Raw genomic sequence first — 25,146 nt, forward strand, 5'->3', positions numbered from 1 at the left:
TGGGGTTTCGGGCTGGAATCCAGACTGGTCTCAGCAAGGCGGGGCTTCTTTTGACAGTGGGCGGGGATTCCGATGAAGGGGGCGGGGCTTGGATGGACTGCCACCAGGAGATGGGGCTTAAGATGACAAGGGGCGTTTCTTAGGATCCGGCGGTGACATTAGCAAGGCAGAGCGCCCGGAGGGCAGGGCCACAAGTGACAGAAGGCGGGGACTGACCTGAGTAAAGACAAGTCTTCTGTTGGTGGGTGGAGCTACCGCCCGCAAGGGGCGGGGCCGCTTCGAGACCTGGAGGAGGCGAGGCTTCTGCTGACAGAGGGCGGGGCTTCCGAGCCGGCCGGGGCGGGGATTCTGTTGACAGAGGGGCGGGGCGGTTCCCTACCTCCCCGTGCGCCAATCCAGAGGGTAGAGACCCGGGTCGAACCCCAGGGGAGCAGCCGGGTCCGTGAGTAGAGAGCCTGGCGCGGAGCGGGGTGGGGGCGCGCGGACGGCGCGCGCGCGGGAGGGCCCCGCCTCGGCCGGCTCCTTCCCTCCCTCCCCGCCCCCGGTCGGCCGCTGGGGCGCGCGCCTTGCCTCGCACCCCCACCCCCGACCCTCCACGCTCTGCAGGGCCCGCCGAGCTGCCTAGGCCGTGTGCCGGCCCGCCGAGCGGTTCCGGGTGTAGGGTTCACAGGTCAGAGTTGACTCCCTGAAAAGTGCAGCCGGTTTGAAATGCAAGATGGCGGCGGCGGGGCGCTGAGAGGCGCGGCGGCCCCTGCAGGTAGCGGCACGAGCCGACTCCGCCACGAGTGGGCCGGGACGCCCGGGGACTGCGGGTGGGAACCGGCAGCGCAGAGCTCGCGAGCGGCGCGGCGGCCGGGGAAGGCGAGCGCCGCCTGGGCCGGCCGGAGGAGGGCGGCCCCAGGGCTGAGACCCCGGGGGCTGAGCGCGCCGGCGGCGGCGGCGGCGGGCGGCGGGGCGGACCCGGAGCGGGGCGTCCGAGGGGGAGGGACCCGGCCTGCTGGCCCCGGGGTATCGCCGCCGAGGGACAGACCCCCGAGGGTCCTTCGCGATTTCGGGGTGTCTGCGGCCGTGGAAGGAGCTGCGGGTGGGCTCTGTAGGGGAATATACCAGCCCCGGTCCTTATGAGAGCACCGAACAACTTGGGACTATTGAGGGGAGTGAAGACGGGGCTTCTTGGGGGGGGGGGGTGAGGGGGGGAGAGGAGAGGGCGCCGCATGGACGGAGGACCCCAGCGATGTTAAGGGTCCTAGGGGAGGTCGGAAGGCCTGCCCTGCGGGGGGCCCGTGGCCTCGTGGGGACTGTCTCTCGGAGAGTAAGGAAAGATCGTCTTGCTGGAGCTGAGCGCATTGGCATTGGGGTTGGAGCCCCGGGAAACCTTTCCGGCGAGGTTGTACCCCACTTCGGAGAAGACTGGGCATCCATTTCGGGGTCAGGCCGTTCCCCCTCTTCGGGGCAAGACTCAGAATGGAGTCTTTAAGAACTGTATTCCGTTTTGAGGAAGACTGGGAGAAGTTAATTAAAGAGAATGGAGACGTTATCCGTCCCTTTCAGAAGGGAGACTGAGAGGCCGACCAGGGACTCCTCCGAGCCTTGGGGCCTAACGGGAACCATCTCCCAATCTTGGCGGGGAATGAAGTGCTGGGAAGGAGCTGTGAGGGGAACGGGAGCGGGGTCTAATGGCCGAGAAGACCTCTGGCGGGTGCCCTTTCCCTGTGGATTTACGCCAAAGTTCTAGGTACAGGGACTTGAAATTCTTTGTTTCGTGCATCTCCCTCCACCTCTCCCCTCCGTAGGTAGCAGTGAGAAAAGAGCAAAAGCCCAGAGGAGGAGAAGGTTCCGTTTGATATCCTTAGTTTAGGTTAGCGAAGGAACAAGCTCTGGCAAGGCTTCAGTGAAAGAGTCAGGGGAGGGGAAGTGGGAAGCGGGGAAAGGGGTGGATAGAGGAGGGATACAGGGCAGAGATGGGGCAGAGTGGGAATTCTGCGGCGCTTTTCTATCACACCCGGGAGCTGAAGAAGCACATGAGAAGGAGCTGATCTTTTGCGGGGTGGGGGAGTGGGGGTGGTGGGGGTGGGGAGGGGGGTGGTAAAGAAAGGGTGATAGTTTGTAATGTGATTAGGTTGGGATTCCATGTAACTTGAAAGGAGAAAGCAGTTCTCTTGGAGGCCAAGAGGACAACAGAAAAGGGGGGGGGGGGCGGAAATCAGAGGATTGGAAAATACAGGGTTCACAGTTAGGAAGAAGCAGCCTTCCCTCCAGGAATAGTGCCTGTTTGTGGGTTTGGAGAGAGAGAGTGTGTGTGTGTGTGTGTGTGTGTGTGTGTGTGTGTGTGTACGTGCCTACATAAGTGCACCTTTAGATTTGTTGGTATTGGTCATTGTTTCTTAGTCTTTGTCTGAAAGCTTCAACTGGTGTTATATGTGAATTACCTTTGTTTCTGAAAAATTACCCCCAAAAAGTCATTTGTTCTTATGCCAACAGTGAGGATGAATGAACGTTGTTTCTCACAGGCATGTTGGCCTCAGTATATCCATAGATTTTTAAAAATTTTCTCAAGTAGCAATTCTGACTCTTGATTTCAAGCAAAAGAAATGTGGGCGCTGTCAAAGACAGTAACGCATAACAGGATGTAAAAGGGCCTTCATGAATGTTTTTCCCCCTTAATCTGTCCCTCCTTGCTCTAAGCATTTTAGGGCAAAGCTGATTAATCTTGTGCAAAATGCAAAATAAAATGTAAAATCTTATGGTCTTTCAATATAGAATTGGTAGAATTTCACTTATCAATGAATCTTTGTAGAAGTACATCTTCAAATGCTCTATAAAATGAGAAAAAAAGAAAGTAAGACTTGGATAACTGATGACAGCTATGATTCATACAGGTTTTTTGAACCATTCTAGTATTTTTAAGAGTCTTAACGTCTGTTAGGGAAATGGCTTCTCAAACACATTTCAAGTATAAACTAGTTGAGAGCTGTGCATTTGGAGTATTATTATACATGTGAGCTGTTCTTTGGTGTCCCCAAAGTGCATGTAGCTCTAGTTTTGTATTCAGTTCTGAACAGATGAGGCTGGATGAACCAGAGTGGCACTGATGCCAGATGGTTTGAAAATATGCTAGGACTGAAAACATAAATGCGCTTGTGCTGGTGAGCACTCATTAGTAGTAGATGTCTCTCCTTTATAGTGAGCTTGTTATGTCCCTGGATTTGGAGGACTGTCCATTGATGATTTCACAATTATTTCACCTTCGATGATACTTACAGGGGTTTTTTTTCCCCAATAAATGTGAATAAAGTTTTATATTATTTATTGTTATTTTTTAACATTTATTTATTTTTGAGACAGAGACAGAGCATGAGCAGGGGAGGGTCAGAGAGAGAGGGAGACACAGAATCCGAAACAGACTCCAGGCTCTGAGCTGTCAGCACAGAGCCCAACGCGGGGCTCGAACTCACGGACCGCAAGATCATGACCTGAGCCGAAGTCGGACACCCAACCAACTGAGCCACCCAGGCGCCCCAAGTTTTATGTTATTTTATTAATGAACTTAATAGCATAGGTGAGGTGGCTCATTTTGCAGTTTCTCCCTTTTTTATTATATTTTACATTAAGACTGAAAGGTGATGTAATAATGTATTTGTTTTCTTCCTTATAATGTTAATTGGGCACAAAAATAGGTTATTTGGGACTTAGTTTGACGTAAATCATGGTTTTATATTTAAATGGAAGTATTCTTAAAATTACTAAAGTGATTACAAATGCAGCTGAGGAAATAACCTTTTTATGTACATTGCATGCATCATTGTGGATTTGGGCTCAAGAGACTCTACTTATTTGAATATTAGCCATGTTAAAACTTCAGTGCCTAAGCTAGGTTTTAATCTAATATCATATTCATTAATTCATGGAGGTGTTTGGAAATATCTATTGCATTGTTTATGGTAGTAGCTAGTAGCCAGTGTAGCACATTCACTTTTACATCTAAATTTTTTCTAACCTAAAATCCTTCTAAATCATCCTATGTAATCTCAGAAGCAATTTAAATTACATTTAATTGAAGGGGGGAAAAAAAAACCCTGTGCTGATAGCCTTTGAATAATAGCCGATGTTTCCATAATATTACTGATCTATTTTATCGTATCCTTGTTGCTCTGATATATTCGTGGTTGTGAGTGACCAAATTTGCCTGACTGAGGCTGCTGATTTAGATTATTAATCAGGATATACATGTGAGTTTACATTTTGGAGGCCTGTATTTCATACAGATAATTTTTAAAGTAAATATTTATGTAAATTTTTAGGTAGTTGCCAGGTTTTGGTCTTAAAAGATGCTGAATTTTTGTAGCTTATATAATCAATATTCTATGATGGATTCAAGAGATACAGAAATATATACCTTTGATCTAAACAAATATGATGATGTACTTTAAAAAAGAAGTTTTATAAGCAGTTTAAGAATGACATTCAAGGCAGTCAGAATTTTTATGAAGGATGTTTGTTTTCAGTTTTTAGATTTTTAAAAAATAATATTTTCAAAATCTAAAACATCAAAACATTAAAGTAATAGACATAACATATTTATCATTTTAAGTAAAAGAACTTTGTCATTAAATTTTAGTGATTTCATATTTCCTATGGGATTTCTGACTCCCTTTTCTCCCTTTCTAAAGGCCTTTCTTTCTCTTTTTTGTTTGGTTCTTGTGAGGAATGAAAAGAGATGGAAAGATTTTGATATTTCTGAGTACTTCACTCATAATGATGTTTTTCTTCTATATTTAGTCTATTCCCTTTTACCTTCCAATATTGTCAAAAAGAATTGTGTTAAAACTTTACTGGGCGTGGACTGTCCTGGAGAGTGAGGGCATGGTGAGGACAGAACAATTTCTCTTCATGAGAAATTCTACAGTTAGATGATTTATATCAGAGCTTTGTTAGTTCTGTGAAACACCTTTTAAAATGAGTCATATATTAATGATTGTCCTTGAAGCTAAGGTCAGACAAAGTATGTGTATGTTGGAGTGGGGGGTTTAAAATTATGATTGATTAATGTCTATCTGTTAAAGCCAACTTGTAGCATTGCTAAATATGCTCAAAGGTACGAAATGGAAATAAAATTGATTGATTGTTGCCTAAACTTTTAAAATATTTCATAATGTTTTGGGGCACCTGGGTGGCTCAGTCAATTGAGCGTCCAACTCGATTTCAGCTCTGGTCAGGATCCCAGGGTCATGGGATCAAGCCCCAAGTTGAGCTCTACACTGAGCAGGGAGCCTCCTTGGGATTCTTTCTCTCTTTCTCTCTCTCCCCCTTCCTCCCTCCCTCCCTGTCTCTCTCTCTAAAATAAAAACAATAATAATAAACTATTTTATAATGTTTCAACATTTAGCATGGTTTGTGCAAAGACTTCCTCTGTTGTGTAACTTAAAATAAACACCTTAAATAAAAGTCAGAAAAATGTGAGTGCCTGGGTGGCTCTGTCATTAAGCATCTGACTTTGGCTCAGGCTCGTGAGTTTGAGTCCCACATCGGGCGACCTCAGGCAAGCTCAGGGGGAACTCGAGCCCCGCTTCAGGTAAAACACAAGCTGTGCTTCAGGTGAGCCCTGCTCGTCTCTCTCTCTCTCTGCCCCTCGCTCACTTGCACCCTCTCTCTTCAAAAAATAAATAAATAAATAAATGTCAGAAAAATGTAATTGTGGACTTACTGAGTGCCAGGAGATATTCCAAACACTTTACGTATGTTATCTTATTTTATTTTTTAATTTTATTTTTTTAGGGTTTATTTATTTTTGAGAGAAAGAGAGGGACAGAGCGCAAGCAGGGAAGGGGCAGAGAGAGAGAGGGACGCACAGAATCTGAAGCAGGCTCCAAGCTCTGAGCTGTCAGCACCGAGCCCAATGTGGGGCTCAAACTCACAGGGTGCAAGATCATGACCTGAGCCAAAGTCAGACGCTTAACTGACTGAGCCACCCAGGCACCCCTACGTGTGTTATTTTAAATGCATGTTCATAGAGACCCATTTTAAATGAGGGGCATTGGCATAGACAGGCTAAGTCACTTGTCTAAGGCCACCCAGCTAGTAAGTGACATAGCTGAGATTTGAACCCATGCAGTCTGGTTCCAAAGCCCAAGCTCTTCATCTTTGTCTGCAGTCCGTCTTCTGCCAAAACAACTGATCTGTTTTCTTGTATAACGTATACGGCTAAGATGACTTCTTTCGTTTTGAAGTTCATTCTAATCTTAAAATTGTTAAAGTTACTTTGAGTTAGAGTGAAGTGTTCTAAAATAATCCCAGTAGCAGGAACTGAAATAACATCAGGCAAGTATGCTTTTCATCCAGAAGTACGGCGGAGCTCATTTGTTGCTCCTCTAGTTGCCTTGTGCCTTCACGTGTCTCAGCAGCTCTTCTCAAGAGACTCTTATTCAGTAAAACGTCTTGTACTTACTGTGTGATTTAAGAATGAGTTCAAATAGGTTACCAATTTCCTATATTATTAATAATTCATTTTGGAAAATAACTTCCCCTCTTTGGCAGCTGTTTCCTATCTTCTCTTCTAGTCCACATCCTGTATATGGATGGCTCAGGAGTTTCCAAACAAGGAGATACCAGGAAATGAAACTGTAAAATCCCAGGCTGCAGATAACAGGATGTTCCCAGTGGGCCTACCAGGAAAATGCTCTTTTGCTTTTCATGAAAATAGTCTAACTATTCAGCCTAAGCTTTAACTTAACCTAGAAATATTTTACTAAAGGGTTGGTGTATTTCCATTATTTCTTGAGAGCCTCTTGATGAACATGTATATAATAACATATGGAATCAAAGAATAAGTTATTTGGAGAAAATAATCTTCCTTAATATTTATTCACTGTGGTGTATGGAGTTCCAGTGCTTCAAGACAACAACAAAAATGCTTCAACCCTTCAGAAGCACTATTTACTGTTATTTATTAAAAGAAGCAATTATAGCTTTTATTAAATCTTCCTTATTGGTTTAAGTGCTCCAAATAATACACCACAACATTTTTGGACACATATCTCAATTTCGGCAGATGATTTTCAGTTTGTTTGATTGTACGGTCTGATGCTCCACGACGCACTGATTGAAAGCCATTTGGTAGTAGCTTTCTTGCAAAAATGAAACACAGATCAGTCTATTACATACCACATGCTTTGGGGTAGAGTACCACTAACTTATTTAAGTGGTACTGGCTTGTTGCCAGCTTAATCATCCACCCCATTCCAGTTATTACATAGTAAAATAGGACTCAAGTATCAGTGGGTTTATTGTGTGAACATGTCAACATACACTTCCTCCCACCTCTTAGTTTAACTAAATTGTCTTTCATAACTTGTGTACTAATATTTTACAATTCCCAATTTCTTCACCTCAGTTTTTATATTATAGCCTGCATATATTCACATTTTGAAAATTTTTTATTGAAAATAGTATAATAGTGAAAATAGTATATGACTTGGTTGTTTTATATAATATAAATAGAATTTTTGAAAATGTTTTACATTTTGTGTTTCTTACTAATATTGGGTTTGGCATTTAAATGATTCTTTTACAATTTCTGTGAGGAAATTAATTTTTTTCAAAATTATATTTATTTTTAAAAAGCCAAGGCATAACCTTTAAAGTCCTAAGACTGAATTATATCTAGGATGATAAAGTGATATTATTATTATTATTTTTTTTGTAGGAGATGGCAGATAGGTACTTCAGACCTGTTGGTAATGATGGCCTGAGCTAAACACCTAATTTGAAGGGACACTGTCCTTGTCAAAGAACAGAATGCTGAGGAAGCTATGGCAAGTATGTGTTTCATTGTTTGGGTATGATAAAACTCATATTCTGAATAATGCTCACTTTAGAGTCCATGATACTATATTTGCCTAACGTTTTAAAAGCTTTTCTTAAAAAAGCAGACTTAGTCTTGACACTTTGTTAAGAAATGTACTTCCAAGCTTTAAAAATAAAGGCATATCGGCTGCATTAATTTCAAGGAAAAACAGTATCACACTTCATGATAAATCTAAGTGGTATATTAATAATTGATTTTTCGACTAATATTTGCTGAAATACACTGTACCTGGTGCTGTGGTAACAGTGGCAAACAAGTCAAATTAAGGTTGCGAGGGCAGAGACCTTTAGTGTAGGGAAATTGATTTAGAAATTTTACCTTTTTTTTTTGCCTATATCCAGAAAAATGCTTCAAGACTTACAAGATCAGTTCCTGAAAATATACTTACGATATATAATCTATTAATAATAGTTAATTATGATATAAAAATTAGGATATTGATGATTAAATACTTGGTTTTAGGTGAAACATGCCAGTTTTTAAATATTTGAATATATTTGTACGTAATCACTTTTATATTTTATTTGCCTGACATAAATTGGCTTTTATAACAAGCATTAGATTACATACTATAGTGCTGAAATATTTACACATTATTCCAATTGTCATTTTAGATGATTTCAGAAAGTACTAGGAAAGATTCCATAACTATTAATGTGGTGGTTCAACTTTCATTTTTTAAAAATTGATAGAGTCCTTAGAAGTTGGCATTACCAATACTAATTACTGTTGTCTTTCAAAGTATTTTTTATAACTAAATGATTATAACCTGAGTGAAACAAGTAACATTTTATTTTATAAATGGGGAAGGTAACAGATAGATGAATGGTTTTTCATCCTCTCAGTGATAATCTCACTTGCAATCAAGAATAGCATTCTTATGTTACATTGCCTGTGAAAGACTTGTTAACACACCTCCTTGAGAAAATTAGGGAAAAACTATTTGCAGCAAAAAATTACTTTGGGGTACTACCATAAACTTTAATGATAAATACAGGAGATTCCACCATAGTACTTACTTGTATATCACTCTCAATATGTTATATACCTACCTAATGCCACAGAAGGTAGAAAACCAGGATTTTGGAGACCGTTTTTTGCATTTAATGTTTGTTTATTTTTGAGAATGAGAGAGAACACTCATGAGCAGGGGAGGGGTACAGAGAGAGGGAGACACAGAATCCAAAGCAGGCTCCAGGCTCTGAGCTGTCAACATAGAGCCCAATGTGGGGCTCAAACCCACAAACTGTGAGATCTTGACGTGAGCTGAAGTCGGACCCCCAACTGACTGAGCCACGTTCGTGACCCAGCAGAGACCTTTCAAAAAGACATTTCACTCCTCAAATATGGGGTCAGAGCTTGCAAAGAGAAATTTATCTAGCTTGAAATCTTCTTTTAATCTTTAGCATTTTTAAGATTGGCTTTCTCAGGTGGAAAAAAACAGAGAAGATGGAGTTTCTAAACCCTTAAGCCTTAGTTTAGCATTAGCAAAAGGATCTTCTGAAATTAGATGATCTTTGGCCATTTTCTTAGATGCTTCCATTTTTATCACATTCACTCCTGTCTATATTCACCTTAATACTTGAATTTTGATTGTCTTGAGACCATATTGGCAATTTTCTTGAGATTTATCTCTTAGGTAATGATTCTAGGTTACCGTAATTCTCAAAAACATTTGCTGTGGGTACAAATTTGGGTTGTCAGATTTCTCATTTAATATTTTTTAGGAACTTGAGCATTGTTTCTAAATGCTTTTATATTTTCTCTTTAGGCCTCAAGTGCATAGAGGCCAAAATTGTTTTCCTTTTTTTAATTAAAAAAAGCATCCTCAGGGCACCTGGGTGGCTCAGTTGGTTAAGCGTCCAGCTTCAGCTCAGGTCATGACCTCTCAGTCCGTGCGTTCGAGCCCTGTGTCAGGCTCTGCTAACAGCTCAGAGACTGGAGCCTGCTTCGTTCGGATTCTCTGTCTCCCTCTTTCTTTCTCCCTCCCCCATTCATGCTTTGTCTCTCTCAGTCTCTGAAAAATGAATAAATGTTTTAAGAAAAAAAGCATCCTTTTTTTTTTTTTTTTAACAAAGTGGATATTTGTTTTAATCCCATTACTCTTTTTTTTTGTCTTTTCAAAGTTTTATTTAAATTCTAGTTAGTTATACTCTATTATTCTTTATTCCTATTATTATTTCAGGCATTCTGTGATTTGGGTGGATTTGTAACTTTTAGTTTGAATATAAACATGTAAAAATAAGTATTTTCAGCTGGCTAAACAGCTGTGACTCAGAGTAAGAAGTGAAACTAAATAGAATACAGAGTTCTAAGAATTCTCAGTATAGGTATGAATACATATCCCAAAGGAGTCTCAGTTTATATTTTAGCTACCCTGAGAACAGTTTTTAGTTAGTACCAACTCAAAATTAACATAATCCCTAAAAATTATAAGTACTCATATTTGACTTAGAATTGGTATAAAAAATAGTTTTTATTCACATAAAATACCAGTATAACATGCTCTTGTGGCTAACTAGCCAAATAAATTATTATCTATTAATCATTTAATTTGAAGTACAAGACAGCCAAAAAAATAAAGGCATGGAAATACAGTATAGTTCTGCTTAACTATAAAAATTTTTAGGCTTTTTTTGTAGCACTAAGCATAGAATTTAAAACAATCTACTATTTATAGTAGATTACATTGAGAACTTATTTTTTAATCTCTTTAAAAATGTAGAGCACCATTAAAGTACAGTTTTCTCCTGGAACGGAAAAATAATAAGTTCAGATTTGCATTTGCTATTTTTACAAGAACCCTTTTCTCCTGAGTTTCACCGCAGGACTAATTCTGCGAATGAGTATGTCTCCCTTGTTTCATTCTTACGCAGTCCAAAATTTAGACATGTACTATTCATATGTAAAACTGATTTGTTACAACAGAATTATACATGTCGGTAAATGTTTGTTGAATATTCACTGCTATATTTTAATAAATAGGATGTTTTGTATTTGAGTTGTTTTAATATTCTAGTGACTAAGGTAATGTTATTGGTAAGGATTTTACCATTGGAAGTAATCTATAAAATAAGTCAGATGTTCTTTATAACTTTATAACTCCTCTATAAATGAGTGTTAAAGGTCCCCTCCGCCCCCAGCAAATATTATTGAGGCTTTGATAGGCAATGTGTTAGGCCCTGGGGATATAGTGGAGAACTGCGTGGACATTCTTCTTGACCATGTAGGAACTGCTGTTAGAACTGTCCTCAGTTTTTATACACTGATAAAATGAATTTTGCTTTCATTAAGTGCTTTCCTGTAAAGAAACATTGTCATAATTATTTTGATGAGTGAAGAATCATGAATTGTGTGAGAAGTATCCTACCTTCAGCAGAAGAGCCAGGATGCAGATAAAACCATGGAAATTGGCTTGGCCTAGATCCATATGCTGCAGACTCCGAGTGTTCTTGAGGGCTCTGAGAACTAGTTTGATTTCTCAGGCCACGGAGAAGCGGCTCCCAAAAATGTCTGGGTGTTATACATACTCAGGGATTTCTGCTTCCCTGAAAAAAACCTTTATGTAGCCCATGTTTTTGCCATAGAAAGGGAACTTTGTTTCCAGCTGCAGACAAGGGACCACCAAAATATCCTAGCCTATTTGCAATTTTAAGGCCTTGAAATTAGTGTTTGTTGCATTTTCTAATAGAGCAATATTATAACAACATTAAAATTTATGAATAGCACACATAAAAATTTCACCCATAATCTCATGTGAAAATTTCATTTCTTTTTTTTTTTTTTTTTTTTTTTCCAACGTTTATTTATTTTTGGGACAGAGAGAGACAGAGCATGAACGGGGGAGGGGCAGAGAGAGAGGGAGACACAGAATCGGAAACAGGCTCCAGGCTCTGAGCCATCAGCCCAGAGCCCGACGCAGGGCTCGAACTCACGGACCGCGAGATCGTGACCTGGCTGAAGTCGGACGCTTAACCGACTGAGCCACCCAGGCGCCCCAAAAATTTCATTTCTTTATATTCTCATCTAGTTTTTGTCCATATACATACCTATTTTCCCATAGTTATTTTATAATTAATATGCAAATTTTGTTCTGATCTTTAAAAATTGTAACAGTAAATGGATAAATATTTTTTCATATTCCTTAATTGCTCTTGATTACCATTTTTAAGGGTAGTGTAACAGTTAATTGATCATGTTTGGTATTTTGTTGTTATTGTTTTTTGTTTTTTTTTTTTACCATTTTTCTACTGAAAAGTTAATTGAAAATAGCTTTCAAGTATAATTATATCTACAGTGCTGAATGCATTTAAAGCATAATTTTTTATTTTATTGGAAATCTTCATTTTGTGCTTAAATGGCAAAGCCACCTAGCTAGCTACTCAGTTATGCAACTGAACTCTACTCTCCTTTACAGGTAAATAGTGCAAGTTTCCCCAAATTGATTTTGAGTTCTGTTGTTAGCTGACCTTCAAGTAGAGGATGACTATCAGCTAATAGCAATTTCTGTATGACAGTTTTCCTGTCTCAGCCCTGTTGCACTTTAATGATAAAAGGAGATAAATTGGAACCACACCAAAGATATTTTCCTTCTGTCTTTTTACCCTTTCTGCTTCTTCATTCAGTTTGTGTGCCTTGTCAGCTGATTATGTTACTTGAAAGAGAGAAAGGGAATAATACTAAATAAATGGTATTTCTTCATTCCCAAAAGAATTTTTCAGAGACTGGAAAATAGCATTAATTAGGCACCTACCGTGTATCACAGTGTGTGAAGCATTTATTCAATCAGCCTCTGAGGTAGATGGCATCATTCTTATTTTCTCCAGGGTAGCCTTTTCTGCTGCTTTTCCAGAAGCCTCCTGCAATGTGCCCATAGAGTTTCTGATACTTCCTCTCTCATTGCATTGATCACAGTTATTTTAAGTAATTTTTACTGCCTGTTTTTCTTGCTCGACTGCTCGTATCTGACACACCGGAGGCAGTCTGTCTTGATTGTCACTTTACTGTAGTGCCAACACAGGGCCTAGCTCATGGTTGACGTTCAGCAAATAGGTGTTGAGTGAATTTGTTGAATTGAAGAATCTTGGTTTTATGGGTGAGAAAACTGAGGTTGATACTGAGTAACTTTTCCAGTCACTGAACTATTGAGTGACAGAGGAGACTCCAGAACGTGGTTTTGTCTTATATCACAAAGCCTCTGTGAATTTATTCCTTTGGGCCTGGGTTTCTTCTGTCATAAAAGTGGGGCATTTGTACTGAGTACCCTGCTTCCCTGAAAATTATGACCTTATAATCAGTACCATGAGGATGCCTTTGTGCTTTGGTCTATTTTCGAGCTATATACATTATAGTAAAATTGAGCCATTGGACCAAATCTTGAGGATCTTTTGGGAATTTTCAGTCTCCCTTTAGAAATATGTTAAACAATATAGTGACTCTGGTTTTGTTAGGAAAATGTAAGCGAACAGTTTTCAGGAGTACAGTGGAAAGAGAGAATATTTTTCAGGTCTGTGTAGTTGGGTATATAAGTAACCTGAGCTTGAGGCAGTCTTAAATGCCCAAGATGATCAGGTTTGAGTCTTTTGCATTACTGAAGACTTTATTTAAAAATTTTTTTTAATGTTTTTTATTTATTTTTGAGACAGAGACAGAGCATGAGCAGGGGAGGGGCAGAGAGAGAGCGAGACACAGAATGTGAAGCAGGCTCCAGGCTCTGAGCTGTCAGCACAGAGCCCAACATGGGGCTCGAACTCACGAACCGCAAGATCATGACCTGAGCTGAAGTTGGACGCTCAACGGACTGAACCACCCAGGCGCCCCTATTTTAAATTTTTTTAACGTTTATTTATTTTTGAGAGAGAGAGACAGAGCGCGAATGCAAGAGAGGCAGAGAGAGAGGGAAACACAGAATCCAAAGCAGGCTGCAGGCTCTGAGCTGTCAGCACAGGGCCCGACACGGGGCTCAAACTCATGAACCACAAGGTCATGACCTGAGCTGAAGTCAGACGCTTAACCAACTGAGCCACCCAGGTGCCACCTGAAGACTTTATTTCAAAAAGCTTCTCTTTTTTTTTTAAAAAATTTTTTTTTTCAACGTTTATTTATTTTTGGGACAGAGAGAGACAGAGCATGAATGGGGGAGGGGCAGAGAGAGAGGGAGACACAGAATCGGAAACAGGCTCCAGGCTCTGAGCCATCAGCCCAGAGCCCGACGCGGGGCTCGAACTCACGGACCGCGAGATCGTGACCTGGCTGAAGTCGGACGCTTAACCGACTGCGCCACCCAGGCGCCCCAAAAAGCTTCTCTTTTAAGTAGCTTGTTTAAGGTTACATTGCCAAGACCAATGCTTTCAAAGGACAAAGCACAACTGTGCATATATATCATTAGATTGTAAAATAATGTATGAACATTTTGTAATTTTATGACTTTATCAAAAAATATTTAAACTTTTAAAATTTGTTTATATCTGCTTAAATTCTTATGAATTTAAGAGTGAGCTATAAGGAAGAGAAATAAAAATAATAATTTGGCTAATTCCTATTTTTAAGCTAGATAAAATGAAAAGTAAGCAGTTTAACCTAAGACGTAGAGAGCCAGAATAATAAGGGGATCTTAGCTCCTCAAGTTTCCCTTCTGTATCTCTTATTAGTACTGGCTACTCTGTTTTAGCCCTGAGCGCCCAGGCCCTGCCTTCCACAGGGAAACAACCTGAAGGACACATTAAATTCACATTAGTTTTCAAATTTCACGGCTCAGCAGTGGTAAACTGAGAAGGATTTTTTGGTGACCCCCATACATTGTCTTGAAAGTGTTTAAGTTTTTAAGGTACAGGCTTTTAAACACATCTCAGAACCCATCAGAGGTGCAAGTAGGGCTTATGGGATCCATGGGATGGGGTCAGGAAGTAGTTTAGCCTCTGCTTCTCCAGCCAGGCAGCTGTTTATTTGTCCGTTTTGCCCCAGGGCTTCTCCTAGAATTTTGTTTGAAGAAAGGGCTTCCCTGCTTACAACAAAAAGTTTGAAAACCATCACTAAGGAAAGGTAGTTCCAGAAAAAAAAAAAAAAAAAAAAACAAAAAAAACCACCTTTCCATCTTTGATTTGTAACTATTAGTATATACCCATTTAAATATAATCTGAGATTCTGGGAGAATAACAGTTACAAAATAGCTTACTCCCCTGCCTTTCAGCAGTTCTCCCTCACTGCCAAAAATGTGGGTTTTGCTCATTTATTACTCTTCCACTTACTGCAGGCTATTTGAGGAAATACCTCTTCCTAATGACAAAAAATAATCAAACAGCTATTCTAGCACTTGAACAAAATAGTTCAAATCCTACTGAATTACATAGGAGAGATGGCATTAGTTTAGTTTATAACATTCAGTTAAGAAATAGTTTTAAATATCAGTGACTTCTTTATGTTCCCTTAGAAATCAAAGACATTTTCCAGAGTAAAAAAACTAACAACAACAAAAAAGACACCTTTGAGAATAGGGATTCTTTGAGAATAGGATACTATTATTACTAAGCTGATGCTTTACTTAATTTATTTTTTTATTTTAGAGCAGGGGAGAGGGACAGAGAGAGAGAGAATCTTAAGCAGGCTCCACATCCAGTGCAGAGCCCCACACAGGGCTTGATCTCATGACTGTGATATCATGACCTGAGCTGAAATCAAAAGTCAGATGCTCAAGTGACTGAGCCACCCAGGCTCCCTGCTTTTTATTTTATAATATTGGAAGTCTGGGCATGAGGGGTATTTATGCCAACTTTCCGTCTGTTGCTTGGATCCATCAAATAGGTATGTAGTATGTACTTGAATAACCCCAGTGGAGAGGATCTTGCCACCTTCAAAGGCAGGGCATTCTCTCTTTGGACAGTTTTGTTTCCTAAAAAGTTTTCTTCTTTTACTGAGTCAGTATATCTCCTCAGACAGGCCAGGTTTTGCTTTATAATCTTTGAAGTAAACTTTTTCTCCTCAGTTCAGCTAGGAAAAGGATTATACTAGTGAATGAAAATAGTTCTTGAGGTAGAGAGTAAATGAGACCGCTTAACTCATTTCCATTTTCATTTAGTTTAGACTTAAGCACACCACCTTCATTGAGGTAGCATTAAAATTGTATTTTAGGGGCACCTGGCTCAGTCAGTTAAGTGTCCTACTTCAGCTCAGGTCATGATCTCACAGTTCCTGAATTTGAGCCCTGCATCAGGCTTTGTGCTGACAGCACAGACTCCTCTGTCTTTTGACTCCTGTGTCTCCCTCTCTCTTTGCTCCTCCTGTGCACTTTCTCTCTCTGTCTCTCTGTCTCTCTCAAAAATAAGAGAGAGATGTTTAACGTTTAATAAACATTAAAAAATTTTTATTTTAGGGGCGCCTGGGTGGCTCAGTCGGTTGAACGTCTGACTTCGGCTCAGGTCATGATCTCGCAGTCTGTGAGTTCGAGCCCTGCGTCGGGCTCTGTGCTGACAGCTCAGTGCCTGGAGCCTGCTTCAGATTCTGTGTCTCCCTCTCTCTCTGCCCCTCCCCTGCTCATGCTCTGTCTCTCTCTCTCTCTCTCTGTCAAAAATAAGTAAACATTAAAAAAAATTTAAAAAAAATTTTTTTAAATATATGGGTACAAAATTATTAAAATGTATGTGTATGAGCATAATTCACTTTTTCTTGATGAGTCACGGTCATTCTTGTAAATTTCAGCTGCTATTCTTTGTGGTGATGTTCTCTGGGCATGTTGAGTTTCATAGGACTATTTTCCTATTTGTTCTAGTTCAAGTTAATAAACATTTTGCGAGTCCCTACTTCTAGGCTTCTTGTATGCAAAGGGGATGCAGAAATAAACGAGAAGTCAGCCAAGATAGTTAAGCTGGGAGAGCATTAGATTGAAGATATAAAGGTTCTTGGAAGAATGAGACACAAACTTCTAGTAAGGAGAGCAGGAGTACGGAGAGGTGGGAGGACAGAAATGTAACACTCCTCTTCCACAACACAGTAAGTGCTAGACCGAACGATAAACCGAGGAGGAGATCGGGCCAAGTTAAAGGGAGAAGGTGATCTAGAAGACAAGATCATCACACCACATTCACAAACAAGGGTCCTGGCCTAAGGAACAGCCTTCACTGTGTGTCCCTGGAACGGCAGTTTTGTCTACTGTGCCCAAAGCATAAGGAAATAGGAGTCAGGAGAGAGATGGAAGAAAATCGAGATCGAGGCCAAGTTGTAGTAAGAACTACATGTGGCTTAAGGAGGTTGGACTTCATTCTTTTGGCATTGGGGAAACTTTAAGTCAGGGGACTGATATGATCAGATACGTTTTATAAATTCTGGTAGCATCGTGAAGAATGATTAAGAATAATGTTTCTGGGGCGCCTGGGTGGCGCAGTCGGTTAAGCGTCCGACTTCAGCCAGGTCACGATCTCGTGGTCCGTGAGTTCGAGCCCCGAGTCAGGCTCTGGGCTGATGGCTCAGAGCCTGGAGCCTGTTTCCGATTCTGTGTCTCCCTCTCTCTCTGCCCCTCCCCCGTTCATGCTCTGTGTCTCTCTGTCCCCCCAAAAATAAATAAATGTTGAAAAAAAATTAAAAAAAAAAAAGAATAATGTTTCTGAAACTATGATCATTCATATCCATCTTTGCTGCTTTTGTCATACTTGGCCATGCTACTGGAATGATAAAACAAACCAGTGGGAGGAAGAAAGCATAACTGATGGATTGAATTTCATATACACTTAATGCCAGAGTCTCTTGAGTACCTGTGACTGCTTTTTATAGTTTTAAAGTTCCTCCTTTAGTAACAGCTTATCATTTCACATTGATAACAGTGTGCTTACCAAAGCAGAGTCTTCTCCTACTTCCCTTTTATTATAGAGCTGGCTGAAAAATCCAAGCAACAAGCCTGGGGGCTGACCATTGGTATAGTACGTGACCTTTGTGAGTTGGCTTGGAATAATCCTCCTTAGAGGACTTTTTTCCTGGTTCTAGTCTTATTCTAGATCTTTATAACTGAGCTATCCAACAACTTCGTATAAGTGAAATATAACTGCAATTTGTTTAAAAGATCATAATCACGCATTTGAAACATTCTTAAATTTATTTTAATGTAGGTGATTGGAGTTGTGCTTCAAAAAGTTCAGCAGTCCAACAGTATTTTATCTGCCAACGATAAGCTCCTTACTTGATTGCACCATGAAAAAGCTGCTAATGAAACTTGTTGAACACAAAAATGGACTTGAAGAACCAAAAGCCATTGTTTTCAAATGAAGAATTCTGAACGGTTTTAAGCTTCAGTGCTTTTTAATCACCACTGAGATTTTGCTCGTAACATCAGAATGGCAAGCAGGCGAAAATCCACAACACCCTGCATGGTCCTTGCCAGTGAGCAAGATCCAGACCTTGAGTTGATATCAGATTTGGATGACGGTCCTCCTGTACTTACACCTGTAGACAACACCAGGGCGGAGAGTATCTCAAGTGATGAAGAAGTTCATGAATCTGTGGATTCTGACAATCAGCAAAATAAAAAAGTTGAAGGTGGCTATGAATGTAAATATTGTACTTTTCAAACCCCAGATCTAAATATGTTTACTTTTCATGTGGATTCAGAACATCCCAACGTAGTGCTAAACTCATCCTATGTTTGTGTCGAATGCAATTTTCTTACCAAAAGGTATGATGCACTTTCTGAGCATAATCTGAAATATCACCCAGGAGAGGAGAATTTTAAGTTGACTATGGTGAAACGAAATAACCAGACAATCTTTGAACAGACAATAAATGATCTGACCTTTGATGGGAGTTTTGTTAAAGAGGAGAACTCAGAGCAAGCTGAACCAACAGAAGTTTCTTCAGGAATATCTATCAGTAAAACTCCAATTATGAAAATGATGAAGAATAAAGTAGAGACCAAACGGATCACAGTTCACCACAACTCAGTGGAGGATGTTCCTGAAGACAAAGAGAATGAAATCAAACCAGATCGTGAAGAAACTGTGGAAAATCCAAGTTCTTCGGCTTCTGAATCTAACACAAGCACTTCCATTGCGAACAGAATACATCCAGGTGCTGCCAGCACCGTCGTGACGCCAGCAGCGGTTCTTCCTGGGTTAGCGCAGGTGATAACCGCCGTCTCGGCTCAGCAGAATTCCAATCTGATTCCCAAAGTCTTAATCCCTGTTAATAGCATTCCTACCTACAATGCTGCATTGGATAACAACCCCCTTTTGCTTAACACCTACAACAAGTTCCCTTACCCGACAATGTCAGAAATTACCGTTCTCTCTGCTCAAGCAAAATACACAGAGGAACAGATCAAGATATGGTTTTCAGCCCAACGCCTAAAACATGGTGTCAGCTGGACTCCTGAGGAAGTAGAGGAGGCGAGAAGAAAACAATTCAACGGAACAGTACACACTGTACCTCAGACCATAACTGTTATTCCCACACACATTTCCACAGGGAGTAACGGTTTACCATCCATTTTGCAGACATGCCAAATAGTTGGTCAGCCAGGTCTGGTCCTTACACAAGTGGCTGGAACAAACACCCTGCCGGTGACAGCACCTATAGCCTTGACAGTGGCAGGGGTTCCAAATCAAACAAATGTGCAAAAGAGTCAGGCGCCTGCCGCGCAGCAGCCCGTTGCGGAGACAAAGCCGGCGACGGCAGCCGCTCCCCCTCCTCAGCTTGTCAAACATGAAAGCGCAGTGGCCAACCCTGATTCGTTCGGCATTCGGGCAAAAAAGACGAAAGAGCAACTGGCAGAACTGAAAGTTAGCTACCTTAAAAATCAGTTTCCCCACGATTCAGAAATTATCAGACTTATGAAAATCACAGGCCTGACTAAAGGAGAGATTAAAAAATGGTTTAGCGACACAAGGTACAACCAGAGAAATTCAAAGAGTAACCAGTGCTTACATCTCAACAACGATTCCTCCACCACGATCGTTATAGACTCCAGCGACGAAACCGCGGAATCCCCAACCGTTGTCACGTCACAGCCCAAACAGTCCTGGAATCCTTTTCCCGACTTTACTCCCCAGAAGTTTAAAGAGAAGACGGCAGAGCAGCTTCGTGCGCTTCAGGCAAGTTTTCTCAACAGCTCCGCACTTACAGATGAAGAATTAAATAGGTTAAGAGCGCAAACCAAACTTACCAGAAGGGAGATTGATGCTTGGTTTACAGAGAAGAAGAAATCAAAAGCTTTAAAGGAAGAGAAAATGGAAATAGAAGAAAGTAATGCAGGTAGTTCCAAAGAAGAAGCTGGAGAAGCTTCTCCCAGAGACGAATCTGGTGCACCTAAGCCCGGGAGTACAGGCAAGGTGTGTAAGAAAACACCCGAGCAGTTGCACATGCTTAAAAGTGCATTTGTCCGAACGCAGTGGCCGTCGCCAGAGGAGTATGACAAGCTGGCTGAAGAAAGCGGGCTTGCGAGAACAGACATAGTTAGTTGGTTTGGGGACACCCGTTACGCTTGGAAAAACGGAAACTTAAAATGGTACTATTACTATCAAAGTGCCAATTCGAGTAGTGTCAATGGCCTGTCTTCCCTAAGGAAAAGGGGGAGAGGGAGGCCCAAAGGAAGGGGAAGAGGAAGACCGCGCGGGCGGCCGAGAGGGAGCAAGAGGATGAACAACTGGGACAGGGGGCCATCACTCATAAAATTTAAAACTGGAACTGCAATACTTAAGGATTATTACCTGAAGCACAAATTTCTTAACGAGCAAGACCTTGACGAACTTGTTAACAAATCACATATGGGCTACGAGCAGGTCAGAGAGTGGTTTGCAGAAAGACAGAGAAGATCAGAGTTAGGTATAGAATTATTTGAGGAAAATGAGGAGGAAGATGAAGTCATCGATGATCAGGAAGAGGACGAAGAAGAAACCGATGATAGTGACACTTGGGAACCCCCACGACATGTGAAGCGGAAGCTTTCTAAATCAGATGACTGACATGTAAGTTTTTAATCTGAGCGTACATTCGTCAACCACATACCTTTAGTTGCCTCGTACCTGACAACGTTCATTTTTGATAGTTTTTTTTTTTCTAAAATGGTTTTTCTTTTAGCTAAGAAGATGACCAGGGGCCATGACTGTAGCCAAGAGATACATGATTATTATGTGTAGTCTGATTATTATGATTGTTAGGTTTATTATGTAGAGTTTAATGCTGCTTTAATTCCTTACTTTTTACATGAAATGTTTTTTTACTTTGTCTTAAGGGAAAGTTGCCCATTCTCAAAGAAGGGAGATGGGGCAGCGGGGAGGGGGGGGTGGATTCACAAATACTAAAGATAACTAAAATGTATTGCTTGCAACCCTCCTTCACTAAAGCTTCATTTTTTGCCTATTTAAGGAAAGAATTCAAAAACGAAAACTAAAAAGAAGGGGAAAAGTATACCGAAGGAAAGACTTACCACAGGGGTGAGGATTGCTCAGTTTTAGGAAACTAGGTGAAAATGGGTATCTTTTTTTATTCATTGTATTGCCCCCAAACTATTAGGTTTTTAACTATAGTTTAACATGCTTTATGTGTTAAAATTATTCAGTAATTTTTCTCTTGAAAGCCAAAGGTCTGTTTTAGGCTCTATGTAAATTCACATTTGCTTAGATGGCATCTGTTTTTGAAAACTGTGATATAAATTATTTCTGTCTCAGAGATCAAAAGGTAAATAACAGATTTGATATTAAATTAACTCAGTTGCCTAAAGTATCTTTTCACTCTTTGATATAAAACAAACCTGCTACCAGCAGAAACACTGTATTTGGTTAAAAATGTATCTCTTGTTATAAAAGCACAAGTAAATATGCTTTAAATCTGAAGGTTTGGCATGTTCCTTAAATTTTAATTCATAGATTGAGTTAATTAAAATTCCACTGTAGTTGCAAATCAGATACCGGATTCAGAGTTAGGATTTCAATTCTTAATACTTCTGGAATTCAATAGCATAGTTCTGTTCTTTCCTACTCTCTGTATTGGAGTATTCCAGGATCAAATTTACACTTTTTTTGAGAACAGTGCACTTGTCACAAAATGTTTGTGTATGTCTATTAGTAGTCCCAAACCATCTTATTATCAGAAGTCACTGCGCTGTTCTCACACAGTAAAGAAGGCAATAAGGCATAGACCCTCATTATCATATGAGCATATTTACTTACTTCCTTAGCTTTTTGCATCCCTACCCCATCCTCTGCTTTTATGCCCTGTTATTCTGCCAGCTATTTCCTTAATTCTTCCATGTCTTCCTCCCTGGCTTTATTTATTTGCTAAGCAATTATTTATAGAGAGCTTAATATGTACCAGGCACCTTTTTTACTGCTTAGCAGCCCTCTTCCAAGTTTTCTTTCTGTTAACACTTTTTTTTTTCAGGCAGAAAAGCAGATGAAACTAAAAATGCACCTATTTTATATTATTTTTTTAACACACCTGTCTTAGAATAAAGCCTCGCTCCAGGTTGTAGAGCATAATGTAAGTCACCAGCAGTTGAACAGTTTTTGCAGGTTTACTCTGTGTGCAGCCCTCTGCTTCCTAATGTCAGAAATTTTCAGGACAGGCTTTCTTCTGACCCAGATGCATAAAATATTTTCAACAGGCATTTTTTATTGTTGCTAAACACAAGAATTCTCACTTGGCCAAGATGAAAGCAAGAAATGCGTTGCTGCAGTGAATTGTCATTGCGGCTGTAGTAACCTCAGCAGTGATTCTGTAGACAGCGCCGATATTCCAAAAATAATAGGAACTTTTTTGTACAGTTTGGTTTGACTTTAAGTTAGTGTAGATAATTCTCATGTTCTATTGATACTCTAATGGATATTGTGGTCAGAAAATTCATACAAAGCCACCGTTTTCAAAATATTATATATAATATACATGTACTTTCATGGTACATATTCAGGCATGCCTTTTGAAATATTAAGTTGAAAATTATGAAACACATTAACTAACAAGTTATTGTTGGCTTAGTAAAATACTTTTTCCTCTTATAAAAGGATTCACCATGAGTTTCCTCTAAATAGCTATTTCTCCATTTAAGTATGGTTCAGTTTACCAAAAATAAGTAACCAAAACTTCCAAAATAGTTATTGCAGAAAGTGAGATACATTTAATATGTTTTGCACAAGCCAGCCTTGTATATAAATAGAAAAAAAATACAAGAGCCTTTAGATTTCAGTCTTTTTACTACAAATACTGACAATGAGGAGCGCCTGGGTGGCTCAGTCACTTAAGCGTCTGACTCTTGATTTCCACTCAGGTCATGATCTCACGGTTGTGAGTTTGAGCCCCATGTCAGGCTCTGTGCTGACCATGGAGCCTGCTTGGGATTCTCTCTCTCTCTCTCTCTCTCTCTCTGCCCCTCCCCTGCGTGTGCACGCTCTCTCTCTCTCTCTCAAAATATATGTTAATTAATTTTAAAAAAACAAATACTGAAAATGAAATATATACTTCCTACTAATAATTTTTTAATAAATCATTACATATAGGTGAAAATGTCTATATGCAGAATATATACATAGGAATTGTTCACAAAATCTAGTGCTTTATATAAGATGTATATAGCAAGTGATTTCTGTATTAATAAGCGAATACAGAGGATGTATTTTCATGGCTAATTTGTATAATTTTTGTTTCTAAAGTGGTAAACATTAAAATATTGTTTTCTTTAAAATTTTAGTTTTTTATTATGTTTTTCTTTTATAGCTGCCTAAAATGTTGGATGAGAATCAATTCTTCAACGCAAGATGTCTGATTTACTGTGAATGGGCCCAAACTTTGATGACACTGAGAACGTTTTGGGGCGTACACATTCTCAAAAGATAGGATCCAGTGCCCAAAAGAAATGGAACTTAATGTTGTGCCAAAGTTAAACTACTGCATTTGGCGGAAGTTCTGCAATGTAAATAGAACACTAATTAAAAAAAAAACTTGTAAAAATTCAAATTTTAATATAGTACATTTTTATTCTGATATGATGGAGACGTTCTGATTCTTAGACTTTCTGAGGGGGTTTAATGACCACTAGAGCTTGTCCTCATCTTTTGTCCAGGTTAATACTGTATGTCTAGTGAGATGGGCCTTACTGCCTGTATTCTTTGATACGTGATTAAGCTTATAGCTTTGAGTGACCAAACATTTTACAGAGTAAAAATTATTAGAAACGGGGAAAAAAAGAACCTGATTTATTTCTATGTCTTATTTATCAGGCCTTGCACTAAGATTAAAATTTGTACGTGGGCTTATACCATTTTAATGTAAAGCAGCCGATTGACACGCATTGGAACCATTAAGATTTTGTGGTATCTTTGGCCCTTAATGATTGGATCTTTAACTGAACACATTCGTAGATACCACTCTTACTCTGTAATACTCTGTTCATTTTTTTTCATTAGAAGCTGAATTTGCTTTGTAGTAAACTGAAGATAATCAGTATTGAAGAAGGAAAAGAAAATGGCATAAGAATTTGAATAGGGTGAAACTCTGAAATAAATATTTTACCAAAAATGTGAAGAAGTACCATGTAGTAAATATATACTTAGTGTTTTCTTACAATCATATAGAAATCAGAAATGTTTGTACAGGTATCAGATCAGAATTTTCAAGAATTATCTTTCAGTGAAATTCTACTGTAGGTAGCAATTTCAGTGAATAGAGAAAAAATTCTGAACTGATCATAATGAGTTAAAGGTTAGCTTTTCACTTATGAATTATGGGAGTGTTAACTGTTAACTCTTGCCATATCAGGAGACTGAAAGTTCATACTAACTTATAAACTTTGTAAAGACAGGTGCTGTTCATTCATGTTGAGAAGGACCCTTTTTTTGTGACTATAGGATCATTTTTCAAACTGTGCTTTCTTCATAGGAAAACGTTCAGTTTAATTAGCTCTGCATTTTAAAACGTTTTTCTGAATGACCGGATGTAGTGGGCTTGGCCAGTTTCTTTTGTCTAATTTAATGAATAATATTAAGCTCTTGTTTTTACCTAAATGTTTGTCAGCTAATGAAATGTTATGAAAAAGCCTTGAATATGCATGCTGCTTTCATTTTTATAAACTTTTTATTTTTTAACTATAGCTTTATTAGTAATTCCAAAATGCTGCAATGTAGCTGATTTCTTCACTCAGACAGCTGGCTTCGTGGGTGGCTTTTTCATACTACTGTTAACTTTTTTAAGAAGAAGCAATGTAAAGACTGTAACAATTTAATGCACTAAACTGTTCTTTCTTTTACACATTTAAAAACTTCTTAAAGCACTCTGTATTATAATGATTAAATTGCTCCCTTTTTTAAACCATT

At 39.7% G+C, this 25,146-nt stretch overlaps 1 protein-coding gene across 2 annotated transcripts; it reads left to right on the forward strand.

Moving 5' to 3' along the window:
* Window positions 1-391: 391 nt before the first annotated feature.
* Window positions 392-25,146, forward strand: ZHX1 (zinc fingers and homeoboxes 1). 2 transcript variants are annotated; one of them, XM_030303918.1, is made up of 4 exons: window positions 392-757; window positions 7,703-7,815; window positions 17,959-20,808; window positions 23,552-25,146. In XM_030303918.1, the coding sequence occupies exon 3, from the start codon at window positions 18,184-18,186 to the stop codon at window positions 20,803-20,805; it is 2,622 nt and encodes an 873-aa protein (XP_030159778.1). In that variant the 5' UTR covers window positions 392-757; window positions 7,703-7,815; window positions 17,959-18,183; the 3' UTR covers window positions 20,806-20,808; window positions 23,552-25,146. The 2 variants fall into 2 exon arrangements, with proteins under 2 accessions (XP_030159778.1, XP_030159779.1); XM_030303919.1 differs by lacking the exon at window positions 7,703-7,815.

This window comes from Lynx canadensis, chromosome F2 (genome assembly GCF_007474595.2).
Source record: "Lynx canadensis isolate LIC74 chromosome F2, mLynCan4.pri.v2, whole genome shotgun sequence".
Taxonomy (NCBI): domain Eukaryota; kingdom Metazoa; phylum Chordata; class Mammalia; order Carnivora; family Felidae; genus Lynx; species Lynx canadensis.